General features: G+C 42.1%; 1 protein-coding gene across 11 annotated transcripts in view; it reads left to right on the top strand.

The window, feature by feature from the left end:
- Window positions 1-19,075, top strand: part of CLIP1 (CAP-Gly domain containing linker protein 1) — a 147,444-nt gene that overhangs the window by 69,377 nt on the left and 58,992 nt on the right. For 6 of the 11 annotated variants that reach the window (XM_077955576.1, XM_077955574.1, XM_077955577.1 and 3 more), the window contains 7 exons: window positions 19-79; window positions 1,674-1,706; window positions 5,280-5,384; window positions 10,701-11,645; window positions 15,873-15,989; window positions 17,921-17,978; window positions 18,514-18,597. In XM_077955576.1, coding sequence (XP_077811702.1) covers window positions 19-79; window positions 1,674-1,706; window positions 5,280-5,384; window positions 10,701-11,645; window positions 15,873-15,989; window positions 17,921-17,978; window positions 18,514-18,597 — 1,403 coding nt within the window. The remainder of the gene's footprint in view (window positions 1-18; window positions 80-1,673; window positions 1,707-5,279; window positions 5,385-10,700; window positions 11,646-15,872; window positions 15,990-17,920; window positions 17,979-18,513; window positions 18,598-19,075) is intronic. The other 5 variants (XM_077955578.1, XM_077955580.1, XM_077955579.1 and 2 more) reach the window with 2 other exon arrangements.

Below are 19,075 nucleotides of genomic sequence, written 5' to 3'. Positions count from 1 at the left end.
TTGGGTTTTATTCCGCAGGAAGGTTGAGGACCTTCAGTTCCGGGTTGAAGAAGAATCAATTACCAAAGGTGATCTTGAGGTAAAACCCCTTCAGCTCTCTTAAAGCTTTGATGGGTATCACTATTCAGAACATGAGTGAAATAATGCACCAATCGAAATGAGCGGCCAGAGCAGTCAGCTGAGGAAGTGGCAGGGGAAACCCTGGCCTCTCTGGCCAGGTTGGCTTCTGGGGGTGGCTTTGTGGTGACGGTGCCAGTCCTTGAGCCTGTGATTGTGTGTCCATGTCCTGTGGCAGAGTGAAACTTGCACTACTTCTTTCTCGTGCTTCACAATTCAAAACCATGAATTGGGTTTCATCAAGTCATAAATCTGGCAGTGTGTCCTCAATTTAAAGCAGTCCTAAGTGAGACTGATGTTCCTCTGATGATTAGAAAAGGCATTTTAAATTTGGTCATAGCAGTCCCTAACAGGCCGGGTGCAGTGGCTCACGCCTATAATCCCAGCACTTTGGGAGGCCGAGGTGGGTGGACCACCTAAGGTCAGGAGTTCGAAACCAGCCTGGCTAACATGGTGAGACTCCATCTGTACTAAAAATACAAAATTAGCCGGGCATGGTGGCGGGTGCCTGTAATCCCAGCTACTTGGGAGGCTGAGGCAGGAGAATCGCTTGAACCTGAGAGGTGGAGGTTGCAGTGAGCCGAGATGGTGCCACTGTATTCCAGCTTGGGGGACAGGACGAGACTTTGTCTCAAAAAAAAGTCCATAACAAAGCTTTTTTTCTTTATCTCAACTTTGCTTTCCAGTTGAGCAGGATAAATCCTTTTATAACCCTATAAAAGGAATATGTTGTAATTGTTGACGTTTTTAAAAAAAGTAATCGGCAGAGCAAAAACTAAGAACACTTTATATTTCAGCTTCTTTTATTTCATGGCATTTGTAGAATTCATGGATTTTCCTTTAGTGTCAGGTTTCTCATCCCTTTTAAACAATGTATTCATATTAGTTTTTAAATTAGATACCAGAATTAAATGGTTTTGATGGTTTCAAGCCATTGCTAGATATATGACAAATGTAAATCATTCAGTTTTTCACATTTTCCAGATTTGTGGTCCTTTAATCTACAATATTTTAGTAAAAATTGTACTTAACTGTGCATTTCCCAAATATGCAGTTTTGCTACAATTTTAGAGTCTGTCGGCTGCCCACACCATGCTTAAATTTGAGGGGTCCTTCCAAACAGCAACTCTGATTTCTTTGGAAATAAATGTGTCTTTACAGTTAACAAAGCAAGGAGGGGGGCATTTCCTGGGTTCTAGTTTTATGGGGCCCAGAATTTAATGGTTCATTAACAATGTAATAGATATCTTCTTCACTCATTTCATATACAGCCACATTCCTTTAGTCAATTTTTGTGTTCTCATCCATTTAAAAACATCCCAAAGTCTCATTAGAAGTTTCATGTCATCATCTAATTCATATGAAATACAGCCTATGGTGTCTTGGGGAGGGTCCAGGTAAAATAATTTACATCAGCACTAGGCTTGTATAGTCTGTCTGATAAACTTACTTGAAATTAATCAAATAAAGTTATCTTGAAACCCTAACACATATTGAAGCTTTATTGGAATCTCTTTTTTGTTGTTGTTTAATTTTTTTTATTTTTTTACTGATAGCAAAAGAGCCAGATTTCTGAAGATCCTGAGAATGTAAGAGGGCACTTAACTGTGTGGATATTTCCCTTGTTAACAAAGATTGATCACAGATTAAAATGCTTATTGATATACTCAAACACTAACTGCATAATCTGACCTTGGGACATTGACCTTAATGTTTCTGTGCATGTGGCTTTCAAAGCAATTACATTTATATCCTGAAGAAATTGTATATAATGACTAAGCTCCACACATTCATGTGTTTAATGAATAGGTCATTATTTGCTTTATAAAGAATTTTGCCAGAAAGGGGGGAAAAAGTCTTTTGTCTGGAGACCTGGCCTTCTTCACTTAATTCATAATGTCTTCTAATTTTAGTAGAATTACTCCAAAAGAGATGATATCTGACTGGAGCATAAAGCATTCTAGATGTGGAGTTGTGGGAATTCTGGGGAAGTTTCCAAGTTGTCTAATTTTACTTCCCATAAGAGGAAAGGGTATCGTGAGGCTGGCTGCTGTCCCAGAGCTGACTGGCTGCCTTTTCAGTGTGCCCCCGCCACTGGCCAGTGCCTGCCAATGCAGCTGATGAGACATTCAAACTTCCGTTTGTTTCTACAGTATTTTCCTTAGTTGCGAAACTAGAGGCAAGCATTTGTCAGTGAAGACACAGTATGTTTTAAATTGTTGTTAGTGAAGTGAGAGTTTTCTAGCTGTAGCATTACTAGGCATGCAGGTGTTTTATTTTTCTTCCTCTAAGTTCAAACATCCAGTACAAGTTCTTGCTATGTGGTCTCTAGAGCACTGCTTCCTGGTGTACCCTGGCAGCTGTGCTGCTGGTTGTAAAGAACCTGAAAGCATTCTGCTTTGATTTATTGCCACATAAGAAGGAAATTAAAGAATGACATTACTTCCTACCACCTCCTGGCAGCTGAAATAGACAGCTCAAGACTAAACTTTTGGCCGGGCACTGTGGCTTACACGTGTAATCCCAGCACTTTGGGAGGCTGAGGCGGGCAGATCACCTAAGGTCAGGAGTTTGAGACCAGCCTGGCCAACATGGTGAAACCCCGTCTCTACTAAAAATAAAAAAATTAGCCGAGTGTGGTGGCACACGCCTGTAATCCCAGCTACTAGGGAGGCTGAGGCAGGAGAACCACTTGAACCCAGGAGGCAGAGGTTGCAGTGACCAGAGATGACGCCACTGCATTCCAGCCTGGACAAAAAGAGCAAAACTCCATCTCAAAAAAAAGACTAAATGTTTTAAAAGGTCTTCGTTCTGAAGAGTTCCTTTTTGTGAAGCTACTTCAGTGATCTGGGTCTCTTCTCTCGTTCCGAAACAGGCTCCTGCTGCCCCCGGTGTCAGTCTGCATGGGATTTCCCCCCTGCCTTTCCTGTGCGCTTCTCGCAAAGCCTTTGCATTCCTTCTCAATCCCCTGTCCCAGGACTTTCCTCTTGGGATACTCTGTGTCTTATTCTAAGAAAGGAATGATTTTATAAGAAGGGTTGTCCTGTTCAGTGTCACATTTTTTACTGTGTACTGCGGCATGGAAGTGGATCACTAGTTCCCTTGCTGCTGATTGATCACCTAAGGTCAGGAGTTCAAGACCAGCCAGGCCAACATGGTGAAACCCAGTCTCTACTAAAATACAAAAATTAGCCGGGTGTGGTGGCGCACGCCTGTAATCCCAGCTACTGGGGAGGCTGAGGCACTGTAGAGCCCCAGATAATAGGTATATAGACCCATCAGTAAGGAGGCATTGGCTACGCTTATCTGGAAGATCTCTGAATGGGGAGGAGATCACATTCAACGTATATTTGCTTTTTATCCTTTTTATAGGGAAATAGTGACCTTTTACCCAGAGGACACTTAACTATGTCAAGAGAAAAAAGGTTCTGTTGCCTTTTCTTTTCCTACTACTGTAGTTTTGGATTTCAGCTCCTGAGGCTGTGACCCCAATTATGTGGGTAAGGATTAGATTCTTTTCTTATAAAAGCAGGGAGATTGAACAGTGTCCATCCAAGGCACATACAGACCAAGGGGATTATCCAGACAGTTAGGGCTTGAATTGTATTTCATTATTTTTGTGGACTCTACAGAGCTGAAGCAGGTGATAAAAAAAAATTTTGTTCACCTTTTAAATATCCCATGATGGTTTGTTGATACCTGGTTTACAAGCAAAATGACCTCTTGAATGCATTGAGGTCCCCGAGTCCCACTGGAATGAGTGAAGACGTTTGTAACCTTCACTTTTACGTTCCCCTCCTCTACTCAAGCTCTGCACTACTTTGTGTCACTTTTTTAGAGTCTGTTGTCATTTTTTTCATTGCCTGTAATTGTCCAGACTGTCAGGTCAATTAGAACCACAAAATATTTAAATTACTGCAAGTAACTGACAGCTGCTGAGAGCAGCCCTGCAGGTGTGGGCCTTGTCAGTCGCTGATTCTGATAACTGATAACCTCTTGTATAAGAGAGGTGGGGGTGGGAAGAGGTACATTTGGACCCAGATTATTTCAAATTGATTAAGATTCTGCTGCAGTTAAACCTGTTAGAGATTATCCTCTGGGTTCCCCATCAGGCTACATCCAAGTGCGTGATGGTGGGGAGAGCAGAGTTTCTGAGATCACAGGTGTTGAATCACCTTAGTAACCCACCAGCTCTTTTTGCAAGAGCTCGAACCCATGCCTTTGTGTTGAGTTGGCTTTTTACATCTGAGCTAATAAAAACATCTGCATCTTAAGGTAAAAATAACCCCTTACCAGTTTGAGCTAAACTTTGCTCTTCTCCTGAGCCTCTCATTTGGCCTGCTTCAGAGATGGAGACTATAGAGGATAATTATTACTAAATTTTCTCTTTGTAATTCTGAGTCCTTTTTTCCCTCCCTGGAGCCAAATAGCCTTTGGGAAATCCACTGCTGGAAAGAAGCTAGAGCTTCCATGGCCTCTTCCCCATCACATGTAGGAATGTTGCTGAGACTCTAACTCAGACCCTTCTCGCCCATTTCTGCAGAGCCTGCTAGCATGATTTCTTAGCTCTAGTTTCCAGATTCCTTCTATTGGGGTTATTATTTGACCCTTATTTACGTCAAGTTATATGCTAAGGTGCAAGAATCTGCTCTAAGGACTTATTGAACAGTTTAAGATTTATGGTATCTTTGCCATATTTAGGTGATAGTGACGGTCATTCTGAGGGTCAATATACCTTTTAAAGTGATCAAGTCAGTTACATACACATTAATGTCAAGCAGCCTTTGTGGGGCGGAGGGATAAGAATAGTTTAGAGGGAGGGATATTAACTATTCTAATTGGTGCTGATAAACTTCACTTATCAATATTACTTATATTTGGCTGCATGCCTCTGACACTTCATCTGGCCTCATGTGTTTTCCATTTTTTTCTTTCTGAACAGACTAGCCCATGCCCCCTGCCCACCACCATCCTTTATCCCTGGTATTCATCCTCACTGCCCACCTCATCTCACCTCCACTTCTTCCCTTCTCCATTCCCCTTTGGTTCACCCCTTGGCAGAAGGTACTGGTGGCTCAGCCTGCATGCCGCTGTCTCTCCTCTCGTGCTGGCATGTCATGGTGGCACTGTTGTGTTCTCTTCCTCTTCCTTTTTACTAACAGACGCAGACCAAACTGGAGCATGCCCGCATTAAGGAGCTTGAACAGAGCCTGCTCTTTGAAAAGACCAAAGCTGACAAACTCCAGAGGGAGTTAGAAGACACTAGGGTAATGGTTTTCACTATTTAATGAAGCAGACCCATGCATGTGAATGGTGGACACCTCAGGTGACAGGCTTTAGAGTTGGCCTGAGCCTTGACCCAGTGGTTCAACCTGAGTTTGGTCTTGGTACCGTTCAGGTGTTCGTGAGCTGAGACTGATGAGCAGGAACAGGTGTTTATATCTCCTCTTTTGTCAAAAGGAAAGACTCATTCCTTTGGCAACCCAACCAAATCAGGATCAGAAACTTTACAACTGAATAAATGAGTAGATATAACTTATTTAAAGTTCTTTATATTAATACCATGAAATACATTTCTCCAGTTGGCCACAAGCAGTCAATTGTCCTCTTGTTCTCATATTTCTAGTTAGTAGGCTTTCTAAAGAATTTTTTGTTATTGTTGTTTTACTTTAGCTCTCTTCCTGACTTCTTCCCTGGCCTCTTGGGAGAAGGAAATGGAAACATGGGCTCTGTTTCATGAGAGTTAAAGACTTTCACCCCAGTTACCTTTTTATCTTGGAAGGCTGATCTCTGCATCTCCCTCCATCCTGTCACTCAGGGGATTGAAACCTCAGTGGACGCTGGGCGCAGTTGCTCACGCTTCCAATCCTAGCACTCTGGGAGGCTGAGGCAGGCAGATCACTTGAGGTCAGGAGTTTGAGACCAGCCTGGCCAACATGGTGATACCCTGTCTCTACTACACATACAAAAATTAGCTGGGCCTGGTGGCATGTGCCTGTAATCTCAGCTACATGGGAGGCTGAGGCAGGAGGATTGCTTGAATCCAGGAAGTGGAGGTTGCAGTAAGCTGAGGTCATGCCACTGCACTCCAGCCTGGGTGACAGAATGAGACTGTCTGGAAAAAACAAAACAAAACAATAAAAACACTCAGTGGTCAGGAGGGAAATGTATGTTGGGAACAGAATGGCTTCTTCCTGCCCCGAGCTCATTGTGCTTGGCCCTTGGAGCCAGGACATTAGTCAGGTTTTAGTTTATTTATATATTAAATCACCTATATAGTACATACTACATGCCAGACACTATTCTAAGTGCTTTAGACGTATTCCGTCTCAACACAACCATAGGAGGTAGGGAGTATTAGTGTCCCCATTTTACAGACAAGAACACTGAGGGACAGAGAAGTTAAGTAACTTGCCTAAGATAAAACAGCAAATAGAATAGTGGAAGCAGGATTTGCATCTAGGACATTTGGCCCCAGAGCCTGTGCTCTTAAGCACCACAGGATGGAGTCTGGCTATTATGGAAGTCGTTTTGTGCTTAAAGATTAAGAAACAGTCACTTACATGTAAGATAGGTATTCACATACCCTTTTAAATCATGAATTTGTCTGTCAGTGACTAAATTGCCCAGATTCTTAACTTTAGAATTTGAAAAATTACTCTGTCTAATCAAATTTTCTATCTTGATTTTTAAAAGAAATTTCTAATGTTTGTAGAAATTTCTCTTGTTGAGAATTCATTGACTGATCTAAAAATCTAGACAGTTTTTCTTTTCTAAATCATACGTTTTTATTTTTTAAGAAGAAGGAACGATCGGCCTCCGAACTAAAGATTTCTCCTGTGTATTTGGTAAGAAAACAAAAATAGTGGGCCAGGCATGGTGTCTCATGCCTGTAATCCCAGCACTTTGGGAGGCCGAGGGAGGAGGATCACCTGAGTCCAAGAGTTCAAGACCAGCCTGGGCAAGATGGTGACACCTGCCTCTACAAAAAATAAAAAAATTAGCTGGGTGTGGTGGCTACATGGGAGGCTGAGGTGGGAGGATCTCTTGAGCCCAGGAGGTTCAGGCTGCAGTGAGCCATGTTCACGTCTCTGCACTCCAGCCTGGGCAACAGAGCAAGACCCTGTTTAAAAAAAAAAAAAAGTGGTAATTTGGTGCTGTTTCCTTATTAACTGAGAGCCGAATAATTGATCTGGGAAATACAGTGGACTAATGAGATTGAGTTCCTTTAGTGTGATGGGCTGTTGAAGCGATATATTTTTTTTAAACATGTAAACTCCTCTCCCTTTTGTCAGCAAACAATTTTGTGGTTTTTTTTCTGCTCTAGATAAGGCATACAGTTACACTATGTTTTATCCAAGTATTTCAGTGTAAAGCTTATAATCTTTCCATAATGAAGTATGTCTTCCGTTGATCCTCACTCTTGGTTTCCCAAGTGTTAAAATAACCAGCTACCCATGTAAGTTTCGTATCACCTATGTTACTTTTTAGGAAGTGCTTTAGAATTTTTTCTAGCCAATAAATCCAGTTTCCAAACAGTGTGCTTGGTGCTGTAGAGATGTTAGCAAGAATAAGAAATAATTTCTGACTTAATTCATGGTCTCAAACTAGTGGGAGAAGCAGACATACTACATAGTTTTGAATGAGGGCAGATTTTGGGAAATGAAAAATAAATTGCTGTACTTTATAGGAAAATGCCATGGAAAGTAAAATCACATTGTTATTTATTATTTTTACTTATTTTTTACTTGGCATTTTTCTCTACTTGACTGTTTTGTTGTAACTAAGAACCATTGCCCTATTGGGTTTAATGTATTTATGCTACAGACCTTGCAGCAATGGGGTTTATTAGTGTTTTGTGGGGTTTTTTTCTTTTATTTAGCAAATTTTACCATATCCTAGTGAGTTTATTAATGTTTTGTATGTTATTTTGGCATAACAAACTCTTGGATTCTTCCCTCCCTAGAAAATCATGTGTAAATGAATTAACATCTTTAACCTGATGAGTCTATAACTATGAAGCACAGCAATTATAGTCAGCTCTGAAATATTTAATTTTATTTACTTTGATTATGTAATTTTAGAGACCCAGTGCTTTCTTTTCCTCTTCTTTTATGGACATTTTTAATCTTTAATGTTGTCACAGCCTGTAGGGTGGGCAGAGGAAATGAAAGAAACATATCTGTTATTTTCTGTCTCAAAGAAAGGCAGTGTGGGAGAGGAGTCTTAAATTCAGAGGAATATTTAACATTTTTTTGTAGAGATGGGGTTCTCGCTGTGTTGCCCAGGCTGATCTTGAACTCCTGGCCACAAGTGATCCTCCTGCCTTGGCCTCCCAAAGTGCTAGGATTATAGGCATGTACCACCTCACCCAGCCAATCAGAGGAGTTTTGATCCTTGAAATATGGGACTCATTGCTGTTTTAAAATTATTTTGTTTCCTTTCATTTCCCAGATTAGTCCAAGAATTTTTATGATGGAAGCTATTTTCCACATGTCCTGTGTACCGAAGGGACTGCGTAGCAGGTAGCAGAGGGAAATAATTTTCTAGCACTGAAAGGGCACAGGTTAAGAAAGTGTTTTTCTAGCCCTGGGGCATTTATTTAAAGGAAGAAGATTCTTGGGTACTACCCAAGAGCTCAAATAGAATCAAAGTACTTGGGAATAGGTGGAAACTTGCAGGTTAGATGCACATTCCAGGTGATTCATGTGCATTCTAATGTCTGAGAACCACTGGGTTAGAGGGTTAGGGGAAGAAGATATTTACATCAAAATGCTGATAGAATTATCAAATCTAAAAAGGGGATTTTGTGTAAGGTTCTTATGTATTATTGCAGGTAAGTAATCATTCTTACTTTGTGTTTTAATAAAATGATTAGTAGGCCGGGCGTGATGGCTCATGCCTGTAATCCCAGCACTTTGGGAGGCCAAGTTGGGTGGATCATTGGAGGTCAGGAGTTCGAGACCAGCCTGACCAACATAGTGAAACCCTGTCTTTACTAAAAGTACAAAATTAGCCAGGTGTGGTGGCACATGCCTGTAATCCCAGCTACTTGGAAGGCTGAGGCAGGAGAATTGCTTGGACCTGGGAGGCAGAGGTTGCAGTGAGCTGGAATCACGCCATTGCACTCTAGCCTGGGCAACAAAAGCAAAACTCCCTCTCAAAAAGAAAAAAAAAAAGTTTAGTAAATTAATTCTTCATTCTTCAATGACAGTTTCATTCTACAGGTGATGTGTTATTTATTGAAACATTTGATAGGTAATTTCAGACCTTTTATGCAAGTGCTATCCAATAGAAGTATAATGCAAGCCACACATGTACAATTTATAATTCTCTGGTACCCACATTACTTTTTTGTAAATCACAGGTTAAATTAGTTTTAATAATATATTTTATGTAAACTTATATATCCAAAATATTTAATCAATATAAAAATTAACAAGATATTTTAACCATTTTAAAATATAATTTAATTTTTTTTTTTTTTTAGAGACAGAGTCTTGCTCTGTCACCCAGGCTGGAGTGCAGTGGCACAATCACTGCTCACTATAGCCTCAACCTCCTGGACTCAAGCAATCCTCCTGCCTTAGCCTCCCGAGTAGCTGTTACCACAGGCGACACCACCATACCTGGCTAATTTTTTATTTTTTGCAGAGATGGAGTCTTGTTATGTTGCCCAGACTGATCTTGAACTCCTGGCCTCGAGTGATCCTTCTGCCTCGGCCTCCCAAAGTGGTGGGATTACAGGCGTGAATCACTGCACTTGGCCCACAAGACATTTTGTGTTCCTTCTAAGTCTTCAAAATCTGATGGGTATTTTACACTTACACCACACCTCACTTCAGATGAGCCCTGTCTCAAGTGCTTAGTAGCCACATGTGGCTAACAGCTACTGTTCCGGATGGCACAGTTGTAAGATCACTTCCATGAAATGGATAAGCATTTATGCAGCCTGGATGAAGTGGAGTAGAACAAACTGGCAAAATAAGGAAATGTTTTCTTTCAGGAGGCAGATATATCTGAGAACTTTGAAAGTTACTGTTTCTGTTAACTTATCAGTTAATGGATATTTATCTGATTTAAGCTTCTTTAGAATTGGAGCTACTAAAGTTGGACTTAAGCCATTATCACAGTTAGAAATATGTATTAACCTATAAACATTCATAATAGCTTGCTGCCTGAGATGAGGTAGTTATTAAATATCTTCAGTGTCAGAGAAAATCAGACCGGGCGCGGTGGCTCACGCCTGTAATCCCAACACTTTGGGAGACCGGGGTGGGTGGATCACCTGAGGTCAGGAGTTTGAGATCAGCCTAACCAACACGGTGAAGCCTCGTCTCTACTAAAAATGCAAAAATTAGCTGGGCATGGTGGCGCATGCCTGTAATCCTAGCTACTCAGGAGGCTGAGGCGGGAGAATCGCCTGAACCCGGGAGGTGGAGGTTGCAGTGAGCTGAGATCGCACCATTGTACTCCAGCCTGGGCAAGAAGAGTGAAACTCCATCTCAAAAAAAAAAAAAAAAAAAAAAAGTCAATGACTTATTATTTAAATAATCTTTTTTTCTTTGGACTGCTGTTAATAGGTGGCTACAGTTTCAGAAAAGTCACGTATAATGGAGTTGGAGAAAGATCTAGCATTGAGAGTACAGGAAGTAGCTGAGCTCCGAAGAAGGCTAGAGTCCAATAAGCCTGCTGGGGATGTGGACATGTCACTTTCCCTTTTGCAAGAGATAAGCTCTTTGCAAGAAAAGTTAGAAGTCACCCGTACTGACCACCAGAGAGAAATAACTTCTCTGAAGGAGCATTTTGGAGCCCGGGAAGAAACTCATCAGAAGGAGATAAAAGCTCTGTATACTGCCACGGAAAAGCTTTCCAAAGAGAACGAGTCATTGAAAAGCAAGCTGGAGCATGCCAACAAAGAGAACTCAGATGTGATAGCTCTATGGAAGTCCAAACTGGAGACTGCCATTGCGTCCCACCAGCAGGCGATGGAAGAACTGAAGGTATCTTTCAGCAAAGGGCTTGGGACAGAGACGGCAGAATTTGCTGAGCTAAAAACACAAATAGAGAAAATGAGACTAGATTACCAACACGAAATAGAAAATTTGCAGAATCAACAAGACTCTGAACGGTCTGCTCATGCTAAAGAGATGGAAGCCTTGAGGGCTAAACTGATGAAAGTTATTAAAGAAAAGGAAAACAGTCTGGAAGCCATCAAGTCGAAACTGGACAAAGCAGAAGACCAGCATCTCGTAGAAATGGAAGAGACGTTGAACAAATTACAGGAAGCTGAAATAAAGGTAAAGGAGCTAGAGGTACTACAAGCCAAATGCAATGAACAAACCAAGGTTATTGATAATTTTACATCACAGCTCAAGGCTACTGAAGAAAAGCTCTTGGATCTTGATGCACTTCGGAAAGCCAGTTCCGAAGGCAAATCGGAAATGGAGAAACTTAGACAGCAGCTTGAGGCAGCTGAGAAACAGATTAAACATTTAGAGATTGAAAAGAATGCTGAAAGTAGCAAGGTTTGTATTGACATCCTCCATCCTTTTCTTTTCCATTTGTTATTCTTATTTTGCATTATGTTACTTTTGAGTTGAGGTCATTCATCTTTCAAATTGCTAATTTAATTAAATTGTTCGATGTCGCCAGTTGAGTATAGTGTAGTATGTTCTGAGTATCTCAAGTATGGTTTCATCTGAGGAGATTAGAGAAAATAATGGCTCAACCATGTGAATTTATTTTGGCTGCCTATTATCTGAGTACCTGATCTATTTATCTCTGGGCTATGCTGTGACTTCTAATTTGAGCTTAGCTCCAGTCTATACTCTTTAAAATAAAGAATGCCCTAACACTATGGTGTTAAGATAAATGAATAAATGAATAGAAACTTAAAAGATCGGCCAGGCGCAGTGGCTCACGCCTGTAATCCCAGCACTTTGGGAGGCTGAGGCAGGTGATCACCTGAGGTCAGGAGTTTGAGATCAACCTGGCCAACATGGCAAAACCCCATCTCTACTAAAACCATAAAATTAGCCTGGCATGGTGGCGGACGCCTGTAATCCCAGCTACCCAGGAGGCTGAGGCAGGAGAATTGCTTGATCAACCCGGGAGGTGGAGATTGCAGTGAACCGAGATTATGCCACTGCACTCCAGCCTGGGAGACAGCAAGATTCAGTCTAAAAAAAAAGAAAAAAAAAAAAAAGAAGCTTAAAAGAACATCTCCTCCTTTTCTAACCACACGTAGTCAGGTGCCACATAATGATGTTTCAATCAACAATGGACCACATCAACAAAGGTGGTTCCATAAGATTACAATATGGTATCTTTACCTTTTGTATGTTTAAATATGCTTCGATAGACAAATACTTAGCATTGTGTTACAATTACCTGCAGCGTTCAGTACAGTAACATGTTGTACAGGTTTATAGTCTAGGAACGATAGGCTGTGCCATGTAGCCCAGGTGTGTAGTACACTATACCTTCTAGGTGTGTGTAAGTGTACCCTGTGATGTCCCCACAACAGTGAAATGCCTCATGATGCATTTCTTAGAAGGTATCCTGATTCTTAAGCAATGTGTGACTGTAATTGCCTATAGGGTTATGTATAAAAACAGAATGTGAACTCAGTGCTTCTTGACTATTATAAATTAACATGTTGGCCGGGCAAGGTGGCTCATGCCTGTAATCCCAGTGCTTTGGGAGACCGAGGCAGACGGATCACTTGAGGTCAGGAGTTTGAGTCCAGCCTGGCCCCCTCTACTAAAAATACAAAAGTTAGTCAGGTATGATGGTGTGCACTTGTAATCCCAGCTGTTCGGGAGGCTGAGGCACAAGAATTGCTTGAACCCAGGAGGTGGAGGTTGCAGTGAGCTGAGATTGTGCCACTGTACCCCATCCTGGGCGACAGAGCGAGACTCCATCTACAAAAAACAAACTGAAAGAACACATGTCGTGATAAATAACATTCACAGCAAAATTAAGGGTAAAAGCTTGGAGCCCTTTCCATGGCAAAAATCTCATTGGAGTTTTTTTCTGTGGCACAATGAGAACACGATCTGTCCCTTTCTTTTCTGGGGGAAATACTGAACAAGTGTGCATGTGGTCAAGGCTTAGAAAATTAAATGAAACATTCGCCAGCTGTGTTCCTTACTAACTAGCCTTGTTAAAAGTCATCTTTATTTTTAAGGATGGTTCGAGGAATTGTTTCCCAGTCCTGCCACTAGTCGAGGCACTGGTATTGATGCTCAATGTTCTGAACTTTTTTGTGGGAGAGGCTGCTCTATTGGCAAAGAAGGAAGGGTTGTAATGGTTAAGGTGGGGTGAGGTGAGGACTGACAAACAGCAAAAAATTTCTAACTAACCGTAGTCAAAGATGACAAACTGGTTACAGGAAATTTTTCTCAAATCTCCTCATGTGGTTCCGAAATACTAATCAAAACACAAAAATTAGAAGATAATATTTAGCTAATGTTAGTTTACTTTTTAACATCAAGATTTCATGAAAACCAAGTTATAATGACTATTGTCCAGTGGATTTTTTTGTTTTGTTTTTTTGAGACAGAGTCTCACTCAGTCGCCCTGGCTGGAGTGCAATGGTGCAATCTTGGGTGTCACTGCAACCTCCACCTCCCAGGTTCAAGCGATTCTCCTGCCTCAGTCTCCGAGTAGCCAGGATTACAGGCACCTGCCACCATGCCTGGCTAATTTTTGTATTTTTAATAGAGACAGGGTTTCATCATATTGGCCAGGGTGGTCTCGAACTCTTGACCTCAAGTGATCCACCCACCTCGGCCTCCTAAAGTGCTGGGATTACAGGCTTGAGCTACCACATCTTGCCTGTCCAGTGGATTTTTAAATTTTATTTGTATTTAAATGTCAAAATACCTTAAGCATATACACAAATAGAGAAAATAATGTAGACCACATATATTCCCATCTTAAGGTTTTTGTTTTTATTTATTTTTTAAGACAGAGTCTCGCTCTGTCGCCCTCACTGCAACCTCCACCTCCCAGGCTCAAGGGATTCTCCTGCTTCAGCTTCCCCAGTAGCTGGGATCACAGGTGTGTACCACCACGCCTGGCTAATTTTTGTATTTTTAGTAGAGACAGGATTTCACCATGTTAGCCAGACTGATCTTGAACTTCTGACCTCAGTTGAGATCTACTGGCCTTGGCCTCCTAAAGTGCTGGGATAACAGGTGTGAGCCACTGTGCCTGGCCTTAAGGTTTTTTTTTTTTTTGAGACAGAATCTTGCTCTTTGGCCCAGGCTGGAGTGTGGTGGTGTGATCTTGGCTCACTGCAGCTTCCGCCTCCCAGATTCAAGCGATTCTCCTGCCTCAGCCCCCTGAGTAGCTGAGACTACAGGTGCGTGCCACTACGCCTGGCTAATTTTTTGTGTTTTTAGTAGAGATGGGGTTTCACCATGTTGGCCAGCCTCTATCTCCTGACCTTGTGATTCGCCCACCTCTGCCTCCCAAAGTGCTGGGATTACAGGTGTGAGCCACCGTGGCCAGCCAAGGTTTTTAAAGTCTAGGAAATGAAATTGCTCAAGTAGCTCATTTAGAAAGTAAGCATCCACACCGTCTACTTTAGATCATGCTGATACTCCAAGTTACAATGAAGTATAGAAAAAGGTCTATTTTGACTCTTTAAAAATAGTTGCTGGGCACAGTGGCTCATGCCTCTAATCCCAGCACTTTGAGAGTCCAAAACAAGAGGATTGCTTGGGTCCAGGAGTTTGAGACCAGCCTGGGCAGCATGGTGAGACCCCATCTCTCTCTTTCTTTCTTTCTTTCTGTTTTTGAGGCAGGGTCCCACTCTGTCACCCAGACTAGAGTGCAGTGGCGCAGTTTCAGCTCACTACAACCTCGGCCTCCTTCACAGGCTCAAGCAATTCTCCTGCCTCAGCCTCCCGCATAGCTGGGATTATAGGCACATGCCACCATGCCCGGTATATTTTTGTATTTTTAGTAGAGACGGGGTTTCACCATATTGGCCAGGCTGGTCTTGAACTTCTGACCTCAAATGATCCACCTGCCTCAGCCTCCCAAAATGTTGGGATTACAGGCATTAGCCACCGAGGCCGGCCAGAGACCCCATCTGTAAAAAATTGTTTTAAACATTAGCTGTAGTGGCACGGGCCTATAATCTCAGCTGCCTAGGAGGCTGGTGCTGGAGGATCACTTGAACCCAGGAGTTCAAGGCTGCAGTGAGCCATGATCACACCACTGCACTCCAACCTGGGTGACAGGGAAGAGAGACCCTGTCTCAAAAAGAAAAAGAAACACACCAAAAAAACCATCCTGGCTAACACGGTGAAACCCCATCTCTATTAAAAGTACAAAAAATTAGCTGGGCATGGTGGCGGGCACCTGTAGTCCCAGCTACTCGGGAGGCTGAGGCAGGAGAATGGCGTGAACCCAGGAGGCAGACCTTGCAGTGAGCCGAGATCGCGCCACTGCACTCCAGCCTGGGCAACAGTGCGAGACTCCGTCTCAAAACAAGGCAAACAACAACAACAACAACAACAACAAAACGAAAGCCATTAGGAAATCGTATCATAGAACTGATTGTTCGAAAAGTCGTTGACGTCTTAGAATTAAAAACCAATACCAAATTTGTATTCCTTTCAGTTTTGTTTTATGTTTCTCATAAGTTTTTTTACATTTGTTTATTTTTTTTTTCTTCTCATTCTCTTTTGTTTTCCTTTTGTTCATTTGCTTCCATACCATGTAACTCTGTGTGTTAGGCTAGTAGCATTACCAGAGAGCTCCAGGGGAGAGAGCTAAAGCTTACTAACCTTCAGGAAAATTTGAGTGAAGTCAGTCAAGTGAAAGACACTTTGGAAAAAGAACTTCAGATTTTGGTAAGTACCTGTTGGGAATCTGAATCTCAGGGTTTCTGGCCATTTCCTGTTTTAAAAAATCCTCCAGTAAGAAATATTGCAGCTGTTTCCTTTCTCTTTCTACGTGTTGATTGAACTTGAGTGTATTAGTTATTGGCTGATAAATATTGTCCTTTGAGGGGAATCAGATCAAACCTAAACAACCGAGGTAGGTATTACTTTTTTTTTTTTTTTTTAATCTATCCCTTCGCCTCTGGTAACACACTGCTTTGAAACGTTACTGACTACTTAGTTTTACTAAAGACAGAGCCCTTCCAAGTTATGCATTGAACAATTAGGTTTCATATTGAATAAGGCCCCTCAATTGTGCCTATCAGGGCAGCAGCTGTCCTGGGCCATTGGCGCCCTCTGTTGGCGAGGCAGGATGTTTGCTGTCTAATTAAACAAATTCAAAGAAATCTAACTCAGTTTATTCCACCTCAGAAAATTACCTTCCCTTTTATATGTTGTCTTTTACCTTAATCTCAAGTTGTATGACATATATATATTTTTTACCTTTTCTCAACTTTGTTCCTTCCTACTTGCCTCCTGCACTTAAAACCTGAGTTTAAACAAGGCTGATACTCACGAGTAGTGCCAGTGGTACCCATCCACATGCCATGGAAAGAAAAGCCAGAGGCTTATGGAGAAACTAGACAAGAGGCATATGTGCCATGCAGGCTCAGCTGTTCCAGGTCCTCCACATCCCTCCCTCTTCCCTGTTCATTACACTTCTGTGCTATTAACAGTGTGAATAAACATGTGTGATTTTTTTTCTTTTCTTTCTTTCTTTTTTTTTTTGAGACAGAGTCTTGTTCTGTTGCCCAGGCTGGAGTGCAGTGGCACGATCTCGGCTCAGTGCAGCCTCTGCCTCCCAGGTTCAAGAGATTCTCCTGCCTCAGCCTCTTGAGTAGCTGGGATTACAGGCGCCTGTTACCACGACAGGCTAGTTTTTGTATTTTTAGTAGAGATGGGGTTTCTCCATGTTGGCCAGGCTGGTCTCAAACTCCTGAACTCAAGTGATCTGCCCGCCTCGGCCTCCCAAAGTGCTGGGATTACAGGCATGAGCCACCACACCCGGCCTGATGTCCTTTAAGAAAATGTTTTGAGTTCATTGCTTCTCTGCCCTCCTCCCAAAGCTTTTAGGAAGCCTTGCCTTTTTTTTTTTTTCCCCCTAAGTTAGAGTATCCTTCTGTATATCTTAGGACAAGACATGACACCCTGAGTCTGGCTGTGGGATGGCACAGAGGGCAGCCTGAGGGCTTGGATGCACTGTGGCCCCTGTGCCATCTTATCATAATCTTAGCTAGTTAGAAATCCTCATGTAACAATCTGCTTGATGTAGCTAGCTCGAAGTTCGTCTCAGGACAACCAGGAGAGTGATTCTTAACTTGGCCTATAGTCATGTTTAGAAAAGAAGACCTTGAACAGTAAGTGACTGAAGGGCCTTTTCAGTTTCAAAAGTAGCAACACAGACCTAGATTCAAGATATTAGACTCAGATTACTCTCAGAAATAACAAACTTCAGAGCTCTGTTCACCATCTCAGGCAGGTTTCTGAAGAGAAGGTCTGCTGTTTGAGGGGTGGCAACATGAAGCATACACATGCACCCTGTGTATACACGCACATGCATGTACTTAAGTATGAATGTGCCTACATCGGCATGCAGGTATCCCTGCCTTCCCACGTGTGCACACACACACATGCAGACTGCAGTCTTTTGTGTGTATACATGCACGTTTGTATGACCCACATGTGGTAGTAATTGGTATCATATGTTTGAAGTATATTAGTTTTAATAAAACAAGGCCAGCAACAAAAAGTAGATAGTATTGTAATTATAATCGATAGAAACTTCTTGTCTTCACAATTTGAAATCTTTCTGTTCAGAATCTCCGATTCTTTTTCTTTAGAAAGAAAAGTTTGCTGAAGCTTCAGAGGAGGCAGTCTCTGTTCAGAGAAGCATGCAAGGTATGTCTTACTAGAGCGTGTGCAGATTGCTTTAAAGAACATTATTCTTTCAAACTGGAGCTGGCCTGTGGAGTGCACAGAGTAGACACTGCCCGTAGCCTCATTTCACTCCCCTGGAAGTTCCTGCCGTGCTCAGAAAGACTGGCTTCCATTGGTTTCCTGAAGCCTCAGACTCCCAGTTTTTTCTTCTTTTAGCTTAAGGCTTGTTCCGTATTAAAATGTAAGTATTCCTGGGAAGAGAGTTATTTATGCTCTCATCATTGATAGCTTTATTGAGTTTTAATTGGAAGAAGGAAAGAGATGAGTGGAAAGGGCCTGATGCGGGCCGAAAGTACAGATTCGGGGAGGCCAGAGACAGCAGCAGACCTGCTTCTTTTAGGCTGTGCACAGCTGTGTGATTTGTAAGGGGACTTTTTAGTATTCCTGTGTTCTCAGATCTTTTGAGCATAATATTTGATTGGGTTGTAAGACAGCCAAGCTCCAGATAGCTTATTAAACATGAAACATATTAAACTTCTAACTTTATCCTAAATAGAAACTGTAAATAAGTTACACCAAAAGGAGGAACAGTTTAACATGCTGTCTTCTGACTTGGAGAAGCTGAGAGAAAACTTAGCAGGTAAGAAGACATCTCCGGTGACGAAACATTAAATACAGTAGGCTTTCCCGTGTTTGAGACAGTTGTAGTATGTTACATAACAAATGTACTATTCAAGCGTAGCCTCTTCACTCATTATGGTGATATAACAATGTGATGAAATACTTGTTCGAGATCTGTAACCTCCAGCAAATCCTCTTTGCTCTGTTTTGACAAGAGCCAGAATCTACCACATCTTACCACTCCCACTGCTATCCTTGCTCCAGGCCAACAGCCATCTTTCATCTGAGCTACCCTGACAGCTGACCACCAGGGCTCACTGCTGCTGCCTGTGCCAGCTTCAGTCTGTTCTCAACACAGCAGCCAGAGCAATCCTTTTAATATGAACTTAGATCATGTCGCTTCTCTCCTCAAGGTCGTCCAGCGGCTCTCATCCCACTCAGGGAAAGCCGTGGTCCTTACCACGATCAGGCCCTGTTACCTCTTGGATTTCATCTGG

The sequence above is a fragment of the Macaca mulatta genome, chromosome 11 (assembly GCF_049350105.2).
Source record: "Macaca mulatta isolate MMU2019108-1 chromosome 11, T2T-MMU8v2.0, whole genome shotgun sequence".
In the NCBI taxonomy this organism is placed as follows: Eukaryota; Metazoa; Chordata; class Mammalia; order Primates; family Cercopithecidae; genus Macaca; species Macaca mulatta.
This window is presented reverse-complemented; position numbering and strand designations above follow the sequence as displayed.